This window comes from Mixophyes fleayi, chromosome 7 (assembly GCF_038048845.1).
Source record: "Mixophyes fleayi isolate aMixFle1 chromosome 7, aMixFle1.hap1, whole genome shotgun sequence".
In the NCBI taxonomy this organism is placed as follows: Eukaryota; Metazoa; Chordata; class Amphibia; order Anura; family Limnodynastidae; genus Mixophyes; species Mixophyes fleayi.
In genome coordinates this window covers 119,923,462-119,951,446 of record NC_134408.1, presented here as the reverse complement: position 1 = coordinate 119,951,446, position 27,985 = coordinate 119,923,462, and the positions used below count along the sequence as shown (strand labels likewise).

At 39.5% G+C, this 27,985-nt stretch overlaps 1 protein-coding gene across 1 annotated transcript; it reads left to right on the top strand.

The window, feature by feature from the left end:
• On the top strand, positions 1–27,840 carry PLEKHA3 (pleckstrin homology domain containing A3). The gene is made up of 8 exons (XM_075180541.1): positions 1–299; positions 12,723–12,839; positions 15,237–15,392; positions 16,655–16,791; positions 18,320–18,484; positions 22,521–22,564; positions 23,012–23,127; positions 24,516–27,840. The coding sequence occupies exons 1-8, from the start codon at positions 260–262 to the stop codon at positions 24,638–24,640; spliced, it is 900 nt and encodes a 299-aa protein (XP_075036642.1). The 5' UTR covers positions 1–259; the 3' UTR covers positions 24,641–27,840.
• Positions 27,841–27,985: the final 145 nt, after the last annotated feature.

Sequence of the window (27,985 nt, the reverse complement as noted above, 5' to 3'; positions counted from 1 at the left end):
GAATGAGGTGTTACGGGGTCACTGCAGAGTGAACGGGAAGCGGTGTGACAGCGGCAGCGCTCTGCTGTCTGGATGGGGGGAGACAGCGCAGTGTCCGGTATGTACGCTGCAGCATCCCCCGGCCCCATCATGAGCAACCGGCCGGCCCCACAGACCGAGGCCCCCGGAGTCTAGTCCGCCCTTCTCCCATCAGCCCTTGCACAGACAGCCGGCGCTAGGGAGAGAGGATGAGCACACTGACACTGCACTGAGCACAGCTATGGAAGGAGTTCTCTACAAATGGACCAATTACATCACAGGTCTGGAGTCTGCTAACATGAAATGTGTGTGTGTATGTTATATATATATATATATATATATGTGTGTGTGTGTATATATGTAGTACAGTGTGTGTGTATATGTAGTACATATAGTACAGTGTGTGTGTATATGTAGTACATATAGTACAGTGTGTGTGTATATGTAGTACAGTGTGTGTATATGTAGTACATACAGTACAGTGTGTGTATATGTAGTACAGTGTGTGTATATGTAGTACATATAGTACAGTGTGTGTGTGTATATGTAGTACAGTGTGTGTATATGTAGTACATATAGTACAGTGTGTGTGTGTGTATATGTAGTACAGTGTGTGTATATGTAGTACATATAGTACAGTGTGTGTGTATATGTAGTACATATAGTACAGTGTGTGTATATGTAGTACAGTGTGTGTATATGTAGTACATATGTAGTACAGTGTGTGTGTGTATATGTAGTACATATAGTACAGTGTGTGTGTATATGTAGTACATATAGTACAGTGTGTGTGTATATGTAGTACAGTGTGTGTATATGTAGTACATATAGTAAAGTGTGTGTGTGTGTGTGTATATGTAGTACAGTGTGTGTATATGTAGTACATATAGTACAGTGTGTGTGTGTATATGTAGTACAGTGTGTGTATATGTAGTACATATAGTACAGTGTGTGTGTATATGTAGTACATATAGTACAGTGTGTGTATATGTAGTACATATGTAGTACAGTGTGTGTGTATATGTAGTACATATAGTAGTGTGTGTGTATATGTAGTACAGTGTGTGTATATGTAGTACATATAGTAAAGTGTGTGTGTATATGTAGTACAGTGTGTGTATATGTAGTACATATAGTACAGTGTGTGTGTATATGTAGTACATATAGTACAGTGTGTGTATATGTAGTACATATAGTACAGTGTGTGTGTATATGTAGTACATATAGTACAGTGTGTGTGTGTATATGTAGTACAGTGTGTGTATATGTAGTACATATAGTACAGTGTGTGTGTATATGTAGTACATATAGTACAGTGTGTATATGTAGTACATATAGTACAGTGTGTGTGTGTATATGTAGTACATATAGTACAGTGTGTGTATATGTAGTACATATAGTACAGTGTGTGTGTATGTGTGTGTATATATATATATATATATATATATATATATATATATATATATATAGTGCATGGTCTGTCTGATGTGTATGCACTAAGGTACTTTATAAGGGTGGCAAAGTACTGTATACTGCATAATAATAATACTGCATCTGATCATTGTAAATAGTACACATCAGGTGTTTTATGATATGCAGGAAGTATATGCAGGTACTGCATGATGAGGAAGTGTATGTGTGTATGTATATATATATATATATATATATATATATATATATATATATAAAAATAGAAAAAGGAAGCGCCAAACATAGTGTATTATCACCAATTGGTTAAATGTGGAAGTAATTATTCCAAATTAGCCCCGTACCAGATAGCAGATGATAGATTGCACATCTCTGTGATATTCCACTGGGATTTAAAGCTGACCTCCGAGTTTGATTCACATACTAGGGCTCAAAAGGAAATAGCAACACAATAGTGTAGTATATTCATGACAAGTGCATAATTTTCATAAAAGATAATAAAATTTAATAAACATGGCACATTCCAAAAAGACAAATATATATATATATATATTCTCTATCGGTTACCTTTATAATCTATGAAGATAATGTAGGTGTCAATTGTACTTACAGTGCATGATGAAGAAGTGTATTTCTATGAAAATACTCAATACAGATGGATTGTAAACCATACAGGCCGTTTATTACAGCCATACAAGTTGTAGATTAGATTCTTTTCTTCTATCTTCTTGTCCTTTCTCATATATAGTCAAGAGGTGCATTCTTGTATTTTATTTCTTATGATTTAGGTTTGTCCAGTATATTTGTTATTTCAGTAGTTTGCTGTTAAACTACATTTTATGTAAAGTGTAATTGCCTACTGTATGCGGTTTGGTAACCAGAGCATCCCAATCCTCTTTAAAAGTTGGATAACATATGCAATAATAATAATATTTTTATTTATATAGTGCTTATGTCCCAAGAGGACTCAAATGACATTTGTAGATTAGAAAACACATAATACAAAATAAACATACAGTATTAACAGAGTAGAGAAAAGAGAGCTAAGCATTGTCATTTTTTTTTTTAACAACAGAGGGGCATTAATGATATTCTTGTGTACACGGGTACGTCTTTAGTCTGTTTTTGTAGATTTCTAGAATAGGTGCCCATTTCATTCCCCTCACATTTTCTGCCTCTTTCATAGATTTTTTTTTGGGAATACACCTGTTGGCTTTTCAGCTCCTAAATTCCACATAATTAAATCCACCTCTCTGTATAGTTTTAATGCATTGTAATTTTGGCTTTGTATAGTAACAGTGTTATTTCCAGATTATACATGGAGGTGTGATGAAGAGTATATGCTTATATATCTCTAAACAAAGATGTGAATCTGTGTGGCTTACCTTTCTGTTGTTACCCATTTGCATTCCAATGACACCTTCTAAAATGTACTGAGCTGCCTTGTTTACGGATACTGTAATATGCTCTCTAACAATCGTCCTTCTAAATTCAATTTAAATAATCAATGACCCCACCAACTAGTCTTGTGCTAGATCCTTCGGTTTAGTAACCCTCAGTAAAGCAAAAAGAATCCCACAAACTAATATATATTACACTAACCAGCCAGAATATTCTTCATCAGCCACCAATTCCACAGCGCTGTACAGAGAATATTTGTCATTCACATCAGTCCTTGCCCACTGGAGATTGCAGTATAAATTCGCTAACATAGGGTTAATTTTGTCAGCAGCCACTTTATCTGCTAGTAGGGTTTTTGGAGTGTGTAAAGAAACCCACACAAACATGGGGAGAATATACAACTTCACACAGTTAAGTCCCTGGTCAGGAATCGAACTTATGACCCCAGTGCTGTGAGGCAAAAGTATTAACCACTTAGCCACTGTGCTGGCCGTGACAAGTGACGTGAATAACATTGATTATTTTGTTGCAATGGCACCTGTTACGGGGTGGGATATATTAGGCAACAAGTGAACAGTCAGTTCTTGAAGTTGATATGCTGGAAGCTAAAAAATGTGCAGGCGCAAGGATCTGAGCGACTTTGACAAGGGACAAATTGTGATGGCTAGAAGCCTGGGTCAGAGTATCTCCAAAACGTCAGGTCTTTTGGGGTGTTCTGGTATGTAGTGGTTAGTGCCTACCAAAAATGGTCCAAGGAAGGACAACCGGCAACAGATTCATGGGTGCCAAGTCTCATCAATGCCCGTGGGGAGCTATAGTTAGCTTGCAGGTCCAATCCCACAGAAGAATCCCTACTGTAGCATAAATTGCTGAAAAACTTAATGCTATGATAGAAAGTTGTGAGAACACACAGTGCATTGCAGCTTGCAGCATAGCCACAGATCGGTCAGAGTGCCCATGCTGACCAATGTCCACTTCTGAAAGCACCTACAATGGACATGAGAGCACCAGAACTGGACCATGTAGCAATGGAAGAATATTGTCTGGTCTGCTGATCCACATTTTCTTTTACATCATGTGGACGGTTGGGTGCATGCGAGTCGTTTACCTGGGGAAGAGGTGGCAAAAGGATGCACTATGGGATGAAGGCAAGTCAGTTTGATGCTCCGGGGAATGTTCTGGCATTCATGTGGATGTTGTAGACCAACTACACCCCTTCATGACGACGGTACTCTCTGATGGCAGAGGTTCTTTCAGCAGGATAATGCACCCTGCCACACTGCAAAAATTGTTCAGAAATGGTTTGAGGAGTATGACAGAGTTCAAGATGTTCACTTGGCCTCCAGATTCCCCAGATTTCAATTCGTTTGAGCATCTGTGGGATGTGCTGGAAAAACAAGCTCGAGCCATGGAGGCCCCACCTTGCAACTTACAGAACTTAAATAATCTGCTGCTAACGTCTTGGGTCCAGATCCCACAGGACACCTTCAGAGGTCTTGTGAAGTCCATGCCTCGATGGGTCAGAGATGTTTTGGTGGCATGAGTGTAGCTGGGGTTTATGACTTGAAGTATAACTAAACTCAAACTTTGAAATGTTAAAATGTAGTCAGCACCCATGAATGCTTTTACTCTATACATGCAATGGCACAGTGCTGAGGGAATTTACTTTTTTGAAAACTGACATTTTTGCATCTTTTAGTCTGTTGTTATGCATACTGGCATGATTACTGTGACACAATTGGTCTTTGCAGATAGTAACTTTTTGTATGGAACCTGTGATACTCTCAGTAATGTCTGTGATTAATTACATAAAGGCTAATGTTTCGCAGAACACAATATTAGAGAACTTTATGGTGTGAGCACTGCCCGTATTTGAATGTGTTCTTTTTGTGCTGGAACTTCACAAGGCTTTTTAGCTTCACAAAATCGGTCGATTTTTACACCACCTTGGGTCTGGCGATAATCGGTACTCGGCATTATTTTGTTCTATCAAACTGTAGTGCACAGCTAATCCAATTTAATAAAAAAAATAAATAGATAAATTATGAGACTCTCAAACATAATTATAAAATACGTAATTGAGGATCAGGCAAGCAGAAGGATTCTGCCATGCTGCCTCTAATGTTTGGAACCTCCTGTCCTGGCTCACTCGATTCTCCCTCAACTTTCAGTCCTTCAAACGCTCACTCAAAACTTAGCTTTTCAAGCTCGCCTATCCTACCACCTCCTAACCATTCTATCCACCACCTCCTCTTCCTCGCCTGCCATCTCAATTTTGTCCCAGTTGGTCCTACTGTCTCTCACCACCCCTCCCTCTAGAATGTAAGCTCTTGCAGGCTGGGTCCTCTCTACCTATTGTCTCACGTCTATCTACTTACTGACTCCCTCCTACGTCCTGTTATGTCTTTTGCTGCACTCTGTGTGAGTCCCCATAGTATTACTCACACTCATCTGTGCTACTTTATATCTATTACCTTATCCGTTACTTGATACTGTATCCGGCGCTACAGAATCTGTGGCGCCTTTATAAATAATATAAGAAGGGGCATCCAAATGTTATAGTCAGCAGGGCGTGATTTTTGACATCTTTGGCTTTGCATATTTTCATTTTAGTTACAGTTCAAAAACCTGTTTAAATATTGTGGCACTTGGGAATGTAAATTTAGGCATGCACCTATTTATGCAGTGTCTTTCCTCTGCAGATTTTAAAAATAAAAAATAAGGATTCATTCATTCATTCATCCCTCTTATATCACATAAAAACACAATAATCAGATTAACAACTTGTAGAACATGTGTAAATGTCATCTGATATACACACAGAAAAACATAAGCTGAAATAATAAAGCATTATATGTTATCACTGGTACTGTGTATGGCTTCCCCAATTTGCAGTGTGTACAGTACATTTCTTTTAAGTAATATCTGTTCTTCCTAAACAATAGACAGCGTGTATTGCTTCCTTCAGGACATATTTGGAGAGGAATGTGTGTGTGTGAATATAGATATATAATCTTATTTCAGTCTCCTGGACAAAACCATGTTACAATGCAAGGGGTGCAAATTAGTATTCTGTTTTGCACATAAGTTAAATACTGACTGTTTTTTTTTTTTATGTAGCACACAAATACTTGATAGCTTATTTGTACACTGACATTTAAAGTTGATATTTGTGTGCTACATGAAAAAACAGTCAGTATTTAACTTATGTGCAAAACAGAATACTCATTTGCACCCCCTGCATTGTAACATAGTTTTGTCCAGGAGACTTAAATAAGAAGTTTCTTAAGTTAAGATCCTTAATGAATCAGGCCCAGTATGTGAAACTTCATTTAGTAAAGTGAAACTTCACTTTAAGGCAGTGTCACAACGTACCATGCAGTTTTTATACTCGTCCATAACAGGCTTCGCAAATGGGGATCTGGCTGCTTGAATGTTTTCATTTTCAAACATTTTCTGTGTACATTGCATTTTCTTTTTGGACAGTGTGTTCAATACATCCATTTGTACAGCACAATCTCAGTTTATGTTTATTAAAGAAGGGGGCAGAATGGAATTTACAATATTTTACTTTTCTTCTCAGCAAACAACTCTGTCTAGAAAGCCAGTTTATTCTCCCAGTATGTGGGAAAACTGAATTTGAAGCTTCTGTTGCACTTTGCTGTTCTAAATAAGCTCATTTCAATATTTGTAAATTGCATTACCGTGGCTGGGTGGAATATTATAGATGTACAGTTTAGCAGTTTTATTCTTTGATGGGGTATCTGTGAAACATTTGAATAAAATGGTTAGAATTTTCCAGTGTTGGAAGCTAGGATAAGCTCTTCTGTGATAATATTATAATTGGATTTACTAGGCTGTTTGCAGAGTAGATCATTTCCATAATTAGATTTTCTGTGAGACTCTGGTCAGGTACACGGTACAGTAATGCACTGTAAACTTAAAGTGGACTTACACACGAGGGATGCTGCCTTTTTATAGCCTGAATCGGCCTGTTCATTTACTAGGAAACATCCCTGAGGAATGAAGGACTTCGTTCAGTAATGACACAAATTTGTAGTGAATTGGTCTGTTGTGTTCTGGTGAATATTGATTGAGCCTACAAAATTGGTGCCCCACAGTATAGAGGTGAAAGTTATACTTTCATCACTTCACAAATTTTATATTTTTGCACATTATTAATCAGAACTTTGTCTGGGTACCAACTGGTGTTTCAATAACACATGTTCCACTGAATGTAGGGGTTAATGAGTGCTTGCACTACTCCAGCAGCCTCAATCTGTTTAACTTGCTTTGAATGGGGAAAAAGGGGAGCAGGCAACATCTTAAAAAATACAACATAAATGCAACAGTTCTGAAGGTGAGTGTGAGCATGAGTATGTGTGGGACAATGACATCCAATGTCGGCCCTTTTTACATGCATTGCACTAGTTGTTAGATAATGCTGTATTTTGGATCCTTGATCTACTGAACTTAAACAGCAGAGTTATTGTTTCACATGCATAAACCTACTTCTGTGTCTGCCATTTTCCTGGAGACCAACTTTGTCTGAGAAGCAATCGCTCTCCTACTACACAAAATGGTGCCTACGCAGAAGACAAAACTTCAGGAAGCAGAGGGAGATTTTCAGTGATCTGCTTGTTACCTGTGATCTCCTGAAGCTTCGGGGAGCAGACACAGGGAATAAGTTATATAATTTTGGTGGGTGTATGAAACTTTTAGTACCGTGGTACTAGACAGTTTGATATACCGCTTTATCGTCACTTTCTGTTGCCAATATATTACTACGGAGCAATATACTGTTCCCTACTCTGGGTAAAAGGCCTAACTCAAAACTAGTTATTTTGTAACATTTACAAACCATTATATTGCAACGTTCCAAAGTAGGTAGAAGTAGACTTTAAAAATAAAAATGCATGATTAAAAGTCCATGTAAACGGCTGCTACTTATATGAAGTGGAAATGATGAACTAGTAATATAGTGACTAATTTATCACTTAGGCTGTGCTAACTACAAGTTCCCATAATGATCTTTCTGAAAGTGAACAGTACTGTGTTACATATGCTGAGTGAGCAGAAAATTCTATAGTGTTCAATTCTCTGGTTCTTTAGTCTCTGTTTGTAATGAAAATGGGTAAAAGACAAGATCTCTGCTGCAGTATGCATTGTGGGCGACAGAGCAGTGGTTCAACAATGTACTATAGCACCCCTTGCAAGAGTGCCTGGATACCTGGGTTTGGGGGAAGCTGTATTAAGCTATTTCCATAGGTTGTCTGTGAAGGGACTCCAGACAGCCTAGTACAGCGGCTCTCCAAACCTTCACATATATAACTTTGTTATAGCTTGTAACACTTGTTTGCACATGCCTTCTGATATGATATTGCAGACAAGTGTCTTTTTTTGTTTAAATGTATTGTTTCAACTTCTTACTCAGATATTGAAGATTAGAGGGCTGCCCATTCTGCCTCTGAATTGTATCAGATTGCCTATCACTGGCCTAGTGAAACAAACTTTTACTAAATCTAAGCCATTCTCTAAAATTAGTTAAATGAACATAGCTGACAACCACAAAAATATAAAATATTACAAACCAGGTTCCTTTATAACATAATTTCTTATATTTTTATTTTTTTTAAAGGGGTTTGGGGCATCTAGAATCGCCCACCGTTCATCATAGCAATATGGTTGTGGCTCTTTCTCTGGAACACCCGCCATTACCTGGTAACCAGCACTAAACCATGCTGCTTTCAATGCTAATGAAAGCTTCAAATCCAAAACCGCTACCTGCAACACCAGATAAATGCCTGCAGCACCTGTTAAATCTGATTCCACATTAAACTCTGCATTCCCACCATTAGCAGCGTGAATCCCCAGCAGAGGTCAAACCTCTTTTCTCACCAGCATTGTGAAATGTAAGGACCTGCTGTGATGATTATCACACTAGGACAGGGCAGTATGAAAACAGAGGAGGTTGTCCTAAAATGGTCAACCACTTTAGGTTTAGTACCACCTTAAAGGACTCATACCCTCTAGCATTTGTTGCATGTGTTTTTAATGCTAGTAACACATGTAAATGACTGATGCTGGAAACCATTGTTTCTAGTGTAACTGTACCCACTTCCACGGTTACTATCCTTGCAGTAGCATTGCAGTTTTTGTTTCACTTCTCAGAACACGTCTTGTTTAATTTTGAGCTCTTACTGCAGGTAATTGCACTGTGGAACTCTACAGTGAGCTCCTAAATGCAAGCAAAAACACAAACGTTTGTTGGTTTTTATTAGCAGTAAAAACGTAAAACGCTAACACCGTGCCTTTTGGGTATGTGGTCTTAAGGAGAAGTTCTCTTTTACATAAGTGTGGCCTATCTAACCTACACACCAAATATCGTAAAGTTAGCATGTAGTCTAGGGATTTATATCTATACTATGTGATCTCAAAGTCCTAGTGTGTGCACTTGTAAAATTATTTTATGTAAATGTCAAACTACGAAACTAAAGGAGAAGATCCAAGAAACAAGAATGAATGGACAAGAATAAGATTGTTGAACATCAATAATTTTTCCCTCGTTCTAGAAAGTGTTGAAAGAATTTAGTATGGGATGCATGAGTCACACGTTTCATTTAAATACATATCTAAAAGACTGACTTTGTGGATCCCAATCAAGAAATTACAATGTGTAAAATGAAAATGGCTGCATGAAATAGGCTTTAAAAAATGAGTCTTCTAGCCTATCGTTAGATTAGGTAAACCATTCAAAATCTGTGACCTAGCACATGTATATTCAAGGTTAATTGGCAACCTCAGAAAAATAAATATTTAGGTGTCCACCAAACTAAACACTTCAATAAATTATTTGCAGCTAATTTCCCCCCCTGGATTAGTTTGAATACCTGGAACTCTCACTTTATTTCTTGGGGTGGCAGATTCGCTGCAGTAAAAATGAATCTACTCCCCAGGCTGCTCCACTTGTTCCAGGTGTTACAAGTCTGCGTCCCTTCCACCACTGATGCCCAGGCCAGTATCTCCTAATTAGTTTGATCTGGGAGACGGCCAAGGTTCCATCAGATGACTCTATTTCGGCACTCTAAGAATGGGGGCCTCGGTCTCTCCTGCCTCCACAAATATTATTTGTCAGCACATCTCACCCAAGCTGTTCTTGTGCATGCCAACCCTCATACCAGGTTATGGGTTGATTTTGAAGCTGATCTATTCCCCATGGTATTTCCCCCCCCCCCGTTGCCCTGTAAAGGTCCAAAGATCTGCACCATCTTCCCTATTTTCCCTATTGTGTCCAAGCCTTCAGATTGGTTGATAACCCGTAAAGAGTGATTCCCCTTTGACTCAACCTGTTATCAACCCTAAGGTCTTCTCTGACTGTGCTAAACACAACTTTAAATTCCTTTCAGATATCATTCACTCGATTCTTCCCTGAGTTTCCTAAGCTACGTGATTTCCTCCACCAACCACCTCCTACCAATACCTTTAAATCTGTCACCTCTTTAGTAGCCAAATTAATCTGCACACTCACTACCAGTCCTCCCCGCTAGAGACATTCTGTGTTCACAGGTCCTCATCCAGAGCCCTCATTTCTACCTTCTACTTACTGTTGCTACAATGTAACTTAGTGCCTAAAGAAACTCATGAGCTGTGTTGGGAGGCTGACATGGGGGAGTTCCTTGATCTAGAAGAATGGTCTGATATCTGTGAAGCAGTAGCCAAATCCTCCATATGTACTTGGATTAAAGAAAATTCATATAAACTTCTCTTTTGATAGTATTTGGTCCCCTCCAGGCTGAAGGAAATATTCCTAGCATCTTCAGAACGTTGCTGGCGGAACTATGGCCGTTGTGGTACCCTGTCACATGTTTGGAGTTGCCCTAAAATTGAACCATATTGGCGTGAAGTGTCAGAACTTATTTATAAGGTCACTCACTTGCAAATCCCCTTGCATCCCTTCTACAATCTCCTGCCTCATTTACCATATGGAATCCATACATTAATCTGGAAACTCGCTGGCCATATTTTTACTGCAGCTAGAGGTCTAGTTGCCCAAAATTGGAAATATCCTGAACCTCCTATAATCCCAACCCTTATAAATTATGTTCGGCAGATGTATAAATTAGAACATATTACCAGCATAATACATGATCGTCGCAATTAATTCTTGTCTGTTTGGCAAACTTGGACTGATTACTTTAATTCTTGAGATCCTTTTTTCATATATTCACTATTGTAAATGTATTTAGAGAACTCAGCATCTACATTCATTCATTCCTCCTAAACCACCTCCCCCGGGTGGGGTACGATAGTGTGACGATTATATTAGCGACAACAGTTATAATGACATGAACATGGCTCTAAATAGTAACATGGTGGAAATCAGACTTCTTTGATAAGTGACATAGAAGAATTCCGACCAAGGGACTTACAGACACTTCAAATGGCCACAGTTACATTGGTGCTTTTATAAGGGGGCAATGCGAGGACCTGTATAATGTACAAGCCTTCGTAGGTCGGAATTCTTCTGTCAGTTTTCAAAGAAGTCTGATTTTCGCCATGTCACTAAATAGAGCAGTCAAAATTATTTTTTGTCAGTGTTTCAAGAAGTCTGATTTCCTACATGTCGGTAATTCCAGCAGTCGCCAAGTTCAGGTCGTTATCAATGTTGTCGGAATGTAGTCATTCGGAATAATGGCTACCACCGTCCCCACCCCCCTTCCTCTACACTTCTCCCTCTCCATCCCCTTACTAATGTCCCCTTGTTCTCCTGTGTCCCCTTTTCCTCTTACACCCCCCCCCCCCGACCTCCTCTCCCTCAGTGCAGCATAGCTCTACCTCTTTAAAATACGATTTAATAATAAAATAAAATATATAAATGTGTTGGTCACTTGTCTCATTTTACAAGTTTTTTACATTGTGTATTGACTCCTGTGTGCTTTTTATTGACCCCCCCCCATCTAATGGATACTAACAAAACATTTTACTCCCTGTTCTATAATAGCCAGTAAAAATAATTTCATACAAATATAGATAAGCACTTAAACTCTCACAAGCAGGGTCCTCTTCTCTTGTGTCCTCCTCCTCTCATTATATAAGCCACCAGCTCTCCTGCGTCTTCCCATCTATCCTCAACCAGTGGCGCTGATCCTGTTTGCTGCGCCCACATTCCTGGGGATTGTGGTAACTTGCTCCCTCACCTCTAATCACCCTGCCAAGCGCTTAATTTCCTGCTGGTTTGACTATTCCTTTGCTGTGTATTCTACTGTTTTTGCCTTTATTGTAATGTACTGTTTTACTGTATCGTCTGCGTACAACGTTGCAGACCCTTATGCCGCCTTATAAATAAACAGTAATAATAAAAAAACTGTTCAATAAGGTCTCACCATAGTAAAACAGAAACAACTATAACTAACAAAGATATTCAGAAATATCATATCTTGTATAATATAGGTTTTCCAATGATACCATGACGATATTTTTGCAAAAAGTATTGCAAACGTGTAGATTAATACAATAAATTAGCTTGAATACAAATAGTATAGAAAACACAAGTGTTTTCTCATTATTACTTATAAACATCCTACAGAAGGCGGTCTGGGCATAAAGAGTTCTCAATATTATCCCCCAGAGCGTAATTAGGGTTTAACCACCTATACCAAATCTGTTTAGGTTTAGGTTCATAGACCCCCTAGTGAGGTATATATACCATTCATGTTCATGATATATGGTTTTGTTTATGAGCCCTATCCAATTAAACTTTGCACATTTTCAAAATGTTGTTTTTTGTTTTTTTGTGTTTGAATGTGTAGGTGTATGAGGTTTTTTTTAAATTCAGATTACTGAATAATGTAATGAAACTGTTCATTGTGTTGTAGGTTGGCAGCCTCGTTGGTTTGTTTTAGACAATGGCATTCTGTCCTACTACGATTCACAAGATGATGTCTGCAAGGGCAGCAAAGGAAGCATTAAAATGACCGTGTGTGAAATTAAAGGTAAGTTTCAAAAGCCATGAGGGGACTTCTAGTGGGAAAAAAAAGGTGGTGCTGCCCATGGCAACCAATCAGATTCTGATTATACATTTTCTAGTGCATTCTAGTAGCGAATGTCTTGAGAGAGCTCTCTGCTTTTACCCATCATGAGATGTTTCTTGTGACACCTTCGAAATGAGGCACCTTTTTATAGGCCATCAGTTGTGGCTGTACCAGCTGGAAGGATTGAGAGTGGTCAAGAGAGTGGCAACTACAATTTAATGCAAAAAATGCTAAATCATGCACTTGGGTCTCAAAAACTCAAAGGCTAAATATAGAATTCATGGCATTATAATGGAAACTACTGAGGAGGAAAGGGATCTTGGAGTCACTATTTCAGGTAACTTAAAGGCAGGTAAGCAATGAAACAAAGCAATGAGGAAGGCAAGTCAGATGCTTGGCTGCATATGGAGAGGAATCCGTAGCAGAAAGAAGTAATAATGTCACTGTATAGGTCATTGGTACGGCCTCATCTAGAATACTGTGTTCAATTCTGGAGGCCATATCTTCAGAAGGATATAAATACATTAGAAACTGTACAAAGAAGGGCAGCTAAAATGGTGCATGGCCTACAGCACATAACTTACCTGTAAAAGAACTTAATATGTATGGTTTGGAGCAGAGAAGGGAAAGGGGGGGACATGATAGAAACTTTCAAATATATCAAGGGTTTAAACAAGGTACAGGAGGGAAACATTCTTCAAAGGAAGAGAAGTACTAGAGCACCAGGACATGCACTGACACTGGAGGGAAGTAGGTTCAGAGGAAATTTGAGGAAAAACTACTTCATAGAAAGGGTAGTAAATAAGTGGAATAGCCTCCCATCAGATGTGGTAGAGGCTAATACAGTAGAGCAGTTTAAACATGCTTGGGATAGACATAAGAATATCCTTATAAAGAATAAGGGATCAAATAAGGTTTAAGGTTACCATAGGTTAATAAAACAATGGGCAGACTAGATGGGCCAAGTGGTTCTTATCTGCTGTCACATTCTATGTTTCTAAGGATTGCCTTCCAATTACTGATAGATTTCAGCTGGTTTCTTGGCCTTCCATGCCTTTTTTTTTTATCTCCCTTTCTTCATGTGTTCAATACATTTTCCCTGTGGCATTTCACATTATTACACATAACTTAAATTATGGGCATCTGTTTTTTTGTTTTTTTTTGCATGTGTGGATTGCAAGGGCTGTTGTTGAAATTTGGTGTAAATTTCATTACAATAGCCACATTAAATATATATATATATATTTAGACAAATATTGATGCGTTCAATAATTATTTCACCCTCTGTATTGACATGGAGGCGGATCAGAGGTTCTTCCGTGTTTATATAGTAGCAAGATTTAACGATGATGAACTTGAATTGTAGAATGAATCGTTTTAATAATGCTGCACAACAAGAACTAAATCTACAAGAAGAAAATTACTTTGCAAGATTTATAGATGTACATTCAGTGGGGCCAACTACAATTGTTGAAATTCCCTTTTAATGTCACTTGTAGCAGTTTCAGGGATGTTTTAGTCTAGTCTCCTCCACAAACCACAAGATCGTCCCATGCCTGGTGGTACCCCTTGTGTAGTTACAAATGGAACAGACTTACTTGTTGGTCCAACAGAAAAAATGTCTGTTCCTGTATGTAAAATCCTAAAATCAGCACCTGAGTTATTGAATATAAATAAAGTCTTTTCACTTGTATATTTGTCCATGGAGCCATCATCAGTATATATATAATACTATAAGTGTCAAAGAACCAGACACATGAAGATATCTCACGCATTACCAGTAGGAAGGCACATGGGGAATATTTATGTCCTCCAACAAGTACATTCAGTTTCCGATATCGTAAGATCTTTGCTGGCATGGTATCTGGATACTTGTATTTGTAATGCATAACAGAGGAATTTGTACACATATATAACTAGAAATATTGTGTTCAAATACTTAATTTGAATCCAGGGAATAGACTTTTGCAGAATGCCCAGATCTGTAAGCTGCTTTATGGTAAAACCACTATACCACATTACTATAAACATAGTGGCATTATATAGTATAGAAATATGGCTGGCTCTATGGCTAGATTTAACGGAACCTTTTGTATCTATAGTGTTTCTTATTAACCTAGTGAGGCCTTATCAATTAGATTCAAATGGGATTTGGTTCAACAATTATTCTCAGGTACTACATATTCGCGTATCTGCACACTGAATACATCTCTACCTAGATCTAGGTATTATATTTATGGGCTTAATTACAAACACGGATAGATGCTTTTGATAGAGGAACCAGTTAATCTGTTGCTGTTACTAAGCTTTATCTTCCCCAGTAAATCTTCTCCATACTGTACCAATTCCTCTCTTTAGTTCATTCAACAGACAACACCAGAATGGAGCTCATCATTCCCGGGGAGCAGCACTTCTATGTCAAAGCTGTAAATGCTGCAGAGAGGCAGAGGTGGCTCGTAGCATTAGGAAGCTCCAAGGCCTGTCTAACAGATAGCAGAACCAGGAAAGAGAAAGGTAACCTCTTCATAGCATATGTGTTTGTAACATTACATAATAGACTTCATCCTGGTGTATTTGGTACCAGTAAGTTGCCCTCACTCCAGCTAACAGAACTGCGATATTCTAATGCCCCTCACTGTTTACGCGATGCTGCCCAAACAGTGGTTTCTACCCCTGATGCAGGAGAATAGAGAATACCAGTAATGCCATGAACTGATTCGGGGGCTGTCAATCACTCAAGTGGTGTAGACAGAGCTGAAATTCACACATGACCCATCAATAGGGAGCTGGAATCCAAGATATCTAGGGCTTGACATTTTTTAGTTTGGAAAGGGTGCTCACTGTTAGAAAATATGTCGGGGGTTTTTTTTGTTTAATATATGTAAACATCATCATCATCATCATTTATTTATATAGCGCCACTAATTCCGCAGCGCTGTGCAGAGAACCCATTCAACATCACAGTAGTAGCTAAATTAAGTCCCACTAGGAACACATGGAAGATATGGAGAACACATTTAATTTCTGATATCATCATCATCATCATCATCAACATTTATATATATATATATATATATATATATATATATATATAGCGCCAGCAAATTCCGTAGCACTTTACAATTGGTACAATTGATATTAAAGTTTGTATCTGCAACTTCCATTTGGTATTTTAATGCCTGCCTGCAAATCTTGGACAAGAAGTGTAAGAAGGCAGCTGGCAGTGAGCTCCTAGTGCGGCATGGATTTACCTTTTGGATAAGAAATATGAATACTCAAAGCTCTTTGATGATTGCCAGTCGGTCAGAAACTGGATGAATTCCAAGGCTGATTTTCATGGTAGACGAAATCATATGAGTTAGAGGGGCGCCCTCTAGAGGTGCTAGAGCCTTCTGTTTAAAGATCCCTTAGTGTACTTATTCCTGTGATTGGCTCAAGTGTCAAATCTGTTCAATATTGTCGCGTGACCAGATCTGCTATGGGCAATTTAGTACTGAGAATTATATCCAGCATATAAAAAATAAAACAAACAATAAAAAATAAAACTAAAAAGCCTCCCCCAAAAAACACCACATTTTATTATCATACACACAAAAACATAGAAAAGAAATCTTAAAGGCAGAGAAAAGAATGCTAATTGGGGAATGCTAGTAAATTTGCACCCGTGTAAATATAATTTGATAATCAGGGTAATTGAGGAAACATTATTTTTTGCATTACTTCTTGTTCTATGACTAAGTTGAGCTGTATATAATATGGTTGAATAATAATTGCAGAAATCAATGAAACCAATGAATCTCTGAAAACCAAAATGTCAGAACTGCGGCTGTACTGCGACCTGCTGATGCAGCAGGTGCACACGATCCAGGAATTTGTTAGTCATGATGAGAATCGGAGACCGCCCAGTGCTGAGGTATGACCCATACAGTTGCCAACATTGCCTGAAACCAGATCACCTAAGATTATTTCTCTGTTTTACAACCCATGCAAATGTCTTTATATCCCATTTTTTTTATTGTCGTCTTTTGCATGACACGTGCATTCTACAAATGAATACATATGGTACCATATAGTCAAATGTATACTTTATAGTATCCTTATGTCATACTTTATTTTTACAAATATGAGTCAAAATGAAAATAAGTGAGCCAATTTTAAAGGACCACTAATGCTAAAATAAAAGCCTTGCATATATTTAAATAAACTTCTAATAAAATTCACAAATCTAAATGTTAAAGTTTCCATACATTGAATGTTAAGACATTTTATTTATTATTTCTCCATATTTATTCTTATTGTGTTGAGTACAAACTGTTATTCTGTTGCCTTTATTTTTTGCATAAAAGAGACAAACCTCCTGTTTCTCTGTAAATTAGCGTAGCTGCAAATTATCAAGAAGAAAGTAAAATTATCTTTTTTAAATTATCTGTGTGTACAGTTAGGGCCTGCTGGCACCGTACTATCCCCACGCATTTTAATAGTCTAAATCAGAGTTTGAAAGCAGATGTCTGTTTTGGAACATTAAAAGAAAATTGTAGTATTTTTGTGGTATGTACACATCAGTGGTTGTATTACTTGTCATGGGCCACCTTTTTCCCCAACAAACAAATCCAGCCAGTTTGTGTTTTAAGAAGCGCTACCCTGGCGTATTTTCTACCTGTAAGTCCCCTCTGAACAGCAGGATTTCAGTGTTTGTGATCTCCGTAATTTGTTAGATGCTTTAACTTCCTTCTGCTGCAGGAGAATGAACATTTGATAAGGAGTTGAGCTTGAGGGGTGAATGGCAGCAGGGAAACTTTGCCTTTCTGCTACTTAGGAGTAAGGGTGGATACTGGTCGACAATGTACCACTGTGGAGTTGCTTACAAAGAGAGCTTGTTGATCCTAATGACAGACTACCGTCAAACATAGGATAGGACTGTAAAATATTTTCCTGGTCTTCTGTTGCTGGCTAGTAATCCCTTTCATCCACTATGGAGGAGATCAGAGATATGCATCCACAAGTGTTGTTGACCACTAATTGTTGGTCAGAATTGATCACAGTAAGTGACACATCCTCTTGCAGGTAGTGCAAATTATTTGTATTGATTCTAAAGTAGTATGAATTAAGGAGTCTTCTCTTTATGGGAAATTTTGCATGATAAGATTTGACCATTAGTCTTTCATCTTCTGGCTCCAAAATTCTGGTCAGTCTGAGTCCCTTCGCAGTGCCGTGTACTTATTTACTGTTGTAGAGTGGTTATACTACCAGTATCATTCAGTAATGAGCTAAGTCAACCCAGCAATAACTGTTTTTTAACATCATATAAACAATCATATATTCACTTTCTGTTTTATTTACTCTCTCCAATTTGTTTTGTTTACTATGAATCTACTTTTTTTATTCTGTACACAATAGATTTGTATGTGACATGATTTCTGTGTACACTGTTGTTTGTTTAGAACATGAATGAGGCATCTTCTTTGCTCAGCGCAACCTGCAACACATTTATCACCACTCTTGAAGAATGTGTGAAAATAGCAAATGCCAAATTTAAGCCGGAAATGTATCAGCTGCCTCCTCATGAGTCTCCGGTGTCTGCCGTGTCTCCTTCTCCTGTACAAATGGTAATTTTATAAGTAACTCATATCTCACCCAGAAGCTCCATATAATAATGTAATGACTGTGTTTTCTAGAGTGCTATTGTGAAGATACTGGGTCTCCTGGCCCAATTCTACCCACTTCACTTTGGCTGGCCAGCCACGGGTGCCTTCCTAAGCCAGGGCAAATGCAGTTAGAAAAGGACAACGGTACATTTACTGTAATAAAAACAACTAGAATATTATGTACACACAGTAAATAAATGCCTTGCAGGTTTACCACATAATCTGTCCCTTTCCCCACTAGCTTAAGGAGTTACAGTCACCTGGTTGTCCTGATTTGCAGAATCCAAAGCCCATGGATCTCTCTCAGCTGCATATGTTGTCTCTGGTAGAGAACGGCAACTCAAAACCATCACCTTCCAAGATCAAGTCCACAGAATAACTCTCGCCTCCCCACGTGTAGTGGCTCCTTATCTCTAGGGTCTAATTTCCACAGTGTTTTCCCCTCCCCTATCCTTGACCATTGGTGGTTGCTGTATCAGGGGGTTGGAGGGGGAGTGGAGATGAGCTGTACTTCCACAGAAGGTCCCCTGCTTGGCTCTAGACAAAATGTCTGAACTAGTCATGTTGAAAGCAATGGATACTAAGTGGCCTTCCCCCTCACTTGTATACTGCAATCTGATCCTAACCTATAACCCACCTGGCTTTACTTTAAGGACAATGACTAACAGCTTCCATGCAATATCAACAAGATACAGTAAACAATATACATAGCTGGAGAACAAAAGCAAGGGCTATAAAAAGTACATTCTATAACCCACATTTTGTAAGAAACGAGGGACAGGCTGGTTAGGGTGATATCAATACCTCATTTCACCACATTCCTCCCCCACTTTTTAGCCCTTGTTCCCCAGTGGCTCACTTGCCCCATGTAAACCATTCTCCCTCAAGTCCAAAGTCTCTGGCCTGCTGTTGTTTCACCAGGGTCTGATGGTAAGGTAGACAGTGGTACACAGTTACTCTCCCACCCAGCTGGAGTGGGGCTTTATGCTGCCCTGTGTCATAAGATGAGACAACATTAAAACTGGGCCACTCTTGTGCACACATCCGTGGTAGGAGATTTGTAGTCCATCATTCCTTGGGTGCCTTGTCCACCCTTAAATGCCGAACCTCAAATAGTCCTGTGGCATCTCCTCTGTTTCTGGAGACCATGGTCCTCTCCCCCACATATTCAAGTGAAAACTGGCCAGGGACTGGAAAACTTTGTCAACAACAACCGGACAAGGAGCCTCAAAGATCCAATCCCCCCTCCCCCAAACATTAAAGGGACAACTGCCCAGTGGCAGGCAAATGTGGGGGCTCCAATAATTCTTTGCTGCTGGGGAATCTTCTGTCCCCCTCCCAAACCACATGTGGGTGCCCCTGTATGTATGTTGAGGTGCATCTCCCCTCCCCGTTACCGCATCCACCTGTTGCACTACTTCTCTCGCCTCTGGCGCTTCAGGGTAGTGTAAATCCTCATTGGACCCAGTCATGTTGTCCTGGCAGCAAATTAGAGTGGATAGTCCAGTACAGGCCTCTGGTAAGGGGTCCTGGGTCCCCAGATTTGAAGCTGGAGTGTGATGCTTCAAAGCTTGTGAGGCTGGTGAATCTTGCTGTGCTGGTGCCCTCTCAGACACCCACTCTGTCAACATCTCCTCATCTGCCAATTCTGCATAGGGAAAGGTGTAGGAGTAGTTTTCCCAGGGTCCCATGGTAGTGGCCCTTGACATGACAATTCCTTTATCCTCTCCCATTAATTCTGTCATACAGTCTGTAATCATGATTTTCTGCTGTGATCATATATTGAGTAAGTTTATATTTTTCTTCTGTCATAATTGGGTACAGCTGTTCATCATTGTCACTGGAGAACACACATGCGGTATCCTGCATTACTTCATTGGATAAAACATTTTCAAGCGCAAATGGGGGGTGGTGGATAATTGGCCTTTTCTGCAATTCTGTTCTAAGTTAGACACCGTCTCAGGTGCCAGCAACGCTGGCAAATTATCAGAAGATACTACTACATGTACTGGTACTTACATGGTAGCTCTTTTCCATCCAAGTCACCAAATAGGAGGATTTCTCCTAATCCTTTCTGAGTAGTCAGAGGTACAACATCCTCACCAAGCAGTTCTTCTCCAGTCTCCCCCCAAGATAGTAGCTTGGGCAGCTTTGTATAATCCACTAGGATGGATCTCCCCCTGATTAACAGACTGAGCAGCCCTTTTTTTAGAATGTGACAAACGATATTGTAATTGGCATTTTCCAGTATTTATTCGATAACACTGATCCTGCCACATTTCAGTGTCAGCAAGTCCTTGTTGCCATACCTCGTCCTCTGCTTCTTCAAAACTCTATTGCAGACATTGCATTTGTTCCCAGAGAGGTATGTGGGGACTTAGTGAGCATCCATTTCCTATAGACACTAAAGGCATTGATGGAATTCTCCTGGGATCCTCAAAAGACGTTTGAGGATATCCCTGTGTGCGTGCAGTACAGGTACGGTACACCCTGGATCTGGCATTCCACTATCGGCTCCTCAATACTCACTGTCTTTAGTGGATCTGTAGAATCTGCTAGTACAAATAACTTCATGTGTAAAATCTGCACATTCTGGTTCATCCTGAAAATTCCAGGCACTTGCTTCCCCTTTCAACATTAGGAACACATCCAGCAAGTTCTCCAATTTCTCCTGTAGACTGGCTCCTTTCCACATAATAATCTTTGGGTATTCCTCATCCCAATAATACAAAATGTGCTGCATTGTGGTGGGGTGGTGCAACACATCCATATCCCCATTCTGCAGACACTGCCCTAGTCCTTCATCCAGAAATCCCTTTCCCTGGGTGCACTGAACTGTTTCATCCCTTCTTTTGAAACCTTTTTCAACACTGTGCTGTGATCGGCTCTCTTCATCCCAGAGCTCACACCTATTTTATTTCCAGGGATCACCTCACTGGGATTTTCCCTCCTTGAGACATGGTTCCATCTTCCGCTCTCCACTGCGGGGTGCGCCTCCCCTTATCAAATCGGCACTTAGGCGGCATCTTTCCTCGCCTAAAGCCCAGAATGCTTCTCGTGACACTTTCTACCTCTAAAGCCTTTAGGAGTAAGTTTAGGATAATGTGGTAACTGATTTCTAGTGGTAACTGCTTTGCAGAGCCCTGGAATGTATCACGATACAGTTCCCCTGCAGCTCTACCCAGAGAGGGCCTGGGACCGAGTGACCCCACTGCCTGCCACCAAAAATGTGAAGATACCTGGTGTTCTGGCCCAATTCTACCCACTTCACTCTGGCTGGCCATCCCCGGGTGCCTTCCTACGCCAGGGAAGCCTACCCAGTACCTTAAGGGTCTAATTAGTCACTCAGGCAAATGCAGTTAGAAAGTAAAGCAAAACATTTATTGTAATAAAAACAATAAATGGTATAATCCACATATTGTGAGAAACGAGGGACAGGATGGTTAGGGTGATATTAATCCCTTGTTTCACCACAGCTGTATTTCCTGTTTAGAAGGGGATTGGTGTTTGTTTAAAACAAGTAGAGCTGTAATCAAGTATTTATTTCTTGTGGGTTTGTGATGGTGTCTTGTAATGTTTCATAATATTCTGAGAAGCAGGTATTAGCTTTACGTCTTTTGTCACCATGCAGGAATACTTCTTGTTTTGGTTGAAAAAGCTCTGGCTAAGGAGAGGGGCAAGTTAGGAAAATACTGATATATCACGTAGGTGGTAGTGCAGTTTTAAGGTCTGATTCAGTGAAGGGAAGAAACTATGAAAAGGGCTGTGCTAGTGCCTGCAAGTCCTCTGTGTTTAAGATATTTGCCTCTGCTGTTACTGTCCTATTCCAGCCCTCGCCTCATCAATACGATGTGACTGTAAACACTACTCACTTTTGAATCCCTTCCCAGCATGTGAACAGCAATCCTATGTTACAAAAGTTGAATTTCTCTTGTTTAAAATTGCAGAATTACCAAATATAATTATTCTTGAAACTGCTTCATTTTTCATTTTTAAGATGAAGCGATCCATGAGCCACCCTGGCACCTACACTTCTGACAGGTGAGTACCTTTATCATGTGGAAGTATGTTAGCCTGAAAGAACAGCTGTGTGCTCGGCACTCGGGGGTTCTTGCATCACGTGACGGTCTTGGCATTTAGTGAATGTTAAGTTATTACTCCCTAGATTCCATACAAGCCATATGTGCAGCATTATCCCATTCGGTATAATAGTAGAAGGTGAATCTCACTCACTGTTAACTGCACAGTTTCCACTCATCATTTTTTTGATAAAACAACCATATCCATGAAATCACAGCAATGCCGCAATAGACAAAGAAACGCCATACGAGAAGAGACAGTAACATCACTGAGGCACAGCATGGGTAACGGGTACCTTATAAATAGGCCATGCAGAAGAATGTATCATATGTTAGTAAAACAGGGAAGGTCTGGCCGGGCATCGGGGAGGGAAAACAAAGCATGTAAAGGTCTATTGTATTTTTATAGGTTTAATTGTTCCACGAAGGAAGCTGTATCCTCCTTTCACCGGGCGTCTCACAGGAGGAGAAGTGCGTACTCTGATACAGAAACAGCGAGTGATGGGCCCGTGGAGGACACTGATAGTAAGCTCTTGTTGCTTTATTGCTATTAGGATATGTAACGTGCAGATGGATCCTGATGCCTTTATCCTGGCTCCTAGAATTTGGGCCTTTTATACTCATACACAACCTGTGGAAACATGTGAATTCTTTTTCTAAAATAATAATAAAATAAGTATGAAAAAAGTTTATAATATACGTACCTTGAAATACTATAATAGATATGCATGTTAGGCGCCATTCTTGTGACTGATGTACATTATAGAGAGCATCTTTGTGACCAATATGCATTACACAGTGAATACCAATGGTCATTATATACTGCAGACGCTATTCTGCACCACTATACTATACAGGACCCAAGTCCCTTGTGGCTGCATCAGGTCCTTGGGGTCTGCATTGTGTAGAGTTTGAACACTATTGCATTCCAAACAAAGGCATAAATTGTGTTCATGCAAAAACATTTATGGTGAGACACACGGATCTTAGCACCCATGAGAGTTGGCATATACACATCATTGCATGTGGATACTCTATTAGGTGTACCATCATGCTGTTGAGGTGCCCGTCATCATCTTTACCTTGTTAACATAAAAATTTATATGAAATATTTTAGTTATGAATAATGCAAAATGTAAAAAATGGCATCCACCTCCTCTCATCAAATGACACCCACAGCCTGGGCTCGAAGGATGTACAGTGTGAGGTCCCCCCCGAAACAGCCGCTACCAGCACTTCAGACTATCAGAATTTTTGCTGCTGCTCTACTAGTCCTAGCAAGCCCTGGTAGCCCTAAACAATAAAAAATACTTTGTTCATGAAAAATGCCCCTCCCCCACAGCCTTATTTACCAGTTTATTGCTGACCTGAATCCAGGGAAGATCCTTTTCCTTATTTTAGGTTGAAATTCATGTGGAGGAAAATATAAATGTGTATTAACCATGAGAACACGACACTTCACTCTGATTGGTCAGAGCATGAGAAAGCTGCTCTGTATTGGTTAGAAGGGTTTACACCCCACATGGGGTATAACTGATTTACTGTTATCTATCTATCATCATCATCATCATTTATATAGTGCCACTAGTTCCGCAGCGCTGTACAGAGAACTCGCTCACATCAGTCCCTGTCCCATTGGAGCTTACAATCTAAATTCCCTAACATACATACAGAAACAAAGACTAGGGTCAATTTGATATCAACCAATTAACCTTACAATATGTTTTTGGAGTGTGGGAGGAAACCAGAGCACCTGGAGGAAACCCACGCAAACACGGGGAGAACATACAAACGCCCTGCCCATTATATCTAGAAATATAGTTTGTGGTTAAGTTTTTAGCTTTTTTTACTAAACTGAAGTCCGCCTTACATTTTGTGCAAAGTGTTCTATTGAAACAAATCTATTTCCATAGGGTCTGTGCACTGCCCGAGAGTTGGAATTAATGGTGATTTGCCTCCAGCAAGCAGTCTGGAAGACAACAAGATTAAATCTAAGAAACCATCGGAAGCCGACTCTCCTACATCTTTCTCTTCCTGAAGCTTGAGAAGAGAGATTAGGTGTTATTACACTTGTAAACGTCCTGCTATGCAAAGGCAGAATGTGTGACTCTGTGTGTCATAAAACAGTTTGTTGGACATTTAGATGGATTTCGCTGCACTTTATATAATTATGTAAAAGAAACCTTTTGAGGTGAGTTTTATCTTTGTACAGTTTATTCACACAAGTATTTTCCTACTAACCTTCACAGTCTGAATGTGCGTTCTCGATCAAACAGCTGTATAACACACATAGAATATGCAATTTTTTTTAAACACATTTGCAAGAGACTGGTTACAACATATGCTTTATATCAGGCCTGTCCAACCTGCGGCCCTCCAGATGTTGTGAAACTACAAGTCCCAGAATGCCCTTCCAGCTATCAACAGGTTGTCTACTGGCAAAGCATGCTGGGGCTTGTAGTTTCACAACACCTGGAGGGCCGCAGGTTGAACAGGCCTGCTTTATATGTTGGGAGTTTTCCTAGTTTAAAATTCAAGTGAAACCATTTGGGGGTATGTGAAGATTGCAGCTCTACCATTTTTTTTTTACTTTTTAGATGCAAGAGTCAGGAAGGTTTTTGCATAGAAGACATTCAAATAATCGGCTTTTTCATTTTTATTTTGTAGGGGGTTATTATTTTTTTAAAAAAATATGGATGCACTGAACGGCTCATTTATACCAAACATAGCTATTTAGAAAAATAAATCATTTTTTTTTTGTATTAAAATATATTGTTTGTAAGGCTTCTTTGGCACTGAAGTGAAAACCAAATAAAACAGACAATGGGCATTGGTGGTCCTATATTGGCTCTGACTCCTAAGCATCCAATGGCTGGCAAAGCATCATGCGACATGTATTTCAGAAACTGGAGAAATGCCGACCTTGTTCTAAAGGGATACACACTTTTATTGAAAGGATCAAGTTTATTTTGGTAATGCAGGAACCTAGGAATAACGATAGAAGCCAGCCACTAGGACCACCTTTAGCTTAATTATACCACAAAAAATGTTTGTTTTTTTTTGTTTTGTCAGAGATTTCTGTCCACTTTACATGTTTACCTAAATATATATCTTCCCAATTATTTGTTATTGGCTTATATGGGCAAATTATAGCCTTTCGCCACTCCATATACAATCAAGGAACCTAGTAATGTTTGATCATAATCATTTTGTACCAAAAAGTAAACTTTCCATTGTGCACCGTATTGAAATGACTCCTGGTTAAAGTGTTCCTGTCTGTTACACAGAGAGAAGGCGGCCATTTTGTGGCAGGTCACTAGAAACTAGTGACACCAATGAGTCTCTCTCTGTGCCTCCTGTCTTCCACAAAATGGCTGCCCCCACTGCATGTAGCTGATGGGTACACTTTTAGAAATGTTTTTGTTCCTATACGTTGTGACAATATGGCACGTGAGTAAATGAGCAAACCAGTGCATTCTTATCTATGAAGGTATAAAGTGAGGTTGCACATATTTATACATTCTTTTTGCATTGAGAAATGTTCGCCCATTTGAATCGCAAATCATTGACACAAGCACTGTTTTACGTTATTTTGTGAATGATTAAATAAGATGTCTGCTAAATAGATGTTTAATTGCTTTAACTGAAACACTTTTTTAATCGATGAAATCATTTGAAAGAAGTATATACTTTGAGAAGTTTATACAAACGGAAGATTTTTTTATTTTTATTTTCATGTGACTGCCATAATGTGCTCTGTGCAAACATCTGTATTTAACAGAAAAGTGGAAATGAAATATGAAATTTTGTGTTATTTATAATAGCATAAGCTCAAATGACTGGTATACACCAATAACACATCTTATTATGTGGATACATTTTTAAAGGAGATGTTCAACCATAAAAGTATTTTACTAGTAAACCCCCTCCTTTTAGATGTCAGAATATCAGGGAACCGAAACCCAAGACTTCTTCAGTAAGGGACATAATCGCTCTTGGAAAGTCTGACTTCTGGACTCAGCAGCATCCCTCATTGTTCTTGGCTTTGTAACTGTCAGAGTATAGAGCTATGTGAGCACAGTAAGCGCCTATACTTATATCATTGGTTGTTCATTCTTTACATTTATTTCCAGTGCAGCTGTAACAGAATTGTATGCCAGTTAGCTTGATGTCACATCACCTGCTCTGCCCCGTGTGTGAATCCAGAAATCTATATCCTATATGGAGCATTGCTTTTCCCTTTTCCTAAGGGCTCGTTCTCACATATGCTCTAGGAAAAAGGATAATGCACATGTTAGCGGCTGAAAAGCAAATAGCTGTTGGCAGAGCCTAGCAGTCTGTAAACTGCCCATCTAGCAGGACCTAGCAGTCTGTAAACTGCCCACGTAGCAGAACCTAGCAGTCTGTAAACTGCCCATCTAGCAGGACCTAGCAGTCTGTAAACTGCCCACGTAGCAGAACCTAGCAGTCTGTAAACTGCCCACGTAGCAGAACCTAGCAGTCTGTAAACTGCCCATCTAGCAGGACCTAGCAGTCTGTAAACTGCCCACGTAGCAGAACCTAGCAGTCTGTAAACTGCCCACGTAGCAGAACCTAGCAGTCTGTAAACTGCCCACGTAGCAGAACCTAGCAGTCTGTAAACTGTCCACATAGCAGAACCTAGCAGTCTGTAAACTGCCCTTGTTTCTTTGTCTGTGTCTCACAATCCTGTTATCACCTCCCACAACCCTCCTACAGCTCCTATTCTTGTATGATAATCCTCTCACAATACAATGACTTGGCAATATGGCATTATGACAAGATAGGTGTGGCAGATTAGTCCAAAAATGTGCACCTTGGCAAAACCATGTCACACTATGGGGGGGGGGGGGTGACCAGAGAGATTTAGAGTTGGGAAGAGGGTGTGTCCTAGATCAACACTAAATTTAAATTGCAGTATAAAAATAAAGCTGCCCAGTATTTGTGTACTACATGCAATAGCAGTTACTTTTTTTTTTTTGCATGCAGGGAAAATACTATTTGCACCCATTGCATTGCAACATAGTTTCACCAAAAGCAAATGTGCTCTTTTTTTTTTTTTTCCCTCTTTTCTTTGTTTTCCTCCAAACTCTTACACTCCCCTGTAAAAGGTAAAGTAAACATATAAATTATTTAAAGTTATACCCCATTCATACTGCACCAAAAACCCGGGTTTTTGCAGAGGCACGCTGAAAAACCCGGGTCTTGGTGCAGTATGAATAGTCCAACCACAAAATCCCAGGACTTAGACCCGGGATTTTGCGAGGGGTAATTCCCGTGTTGGACCCCGCTCGCCTGCAGTATGAATGGTGCAACCCGTGTAATTCCCGGGTCTCACCATTCATACTGTAAAAAAAATAAATTG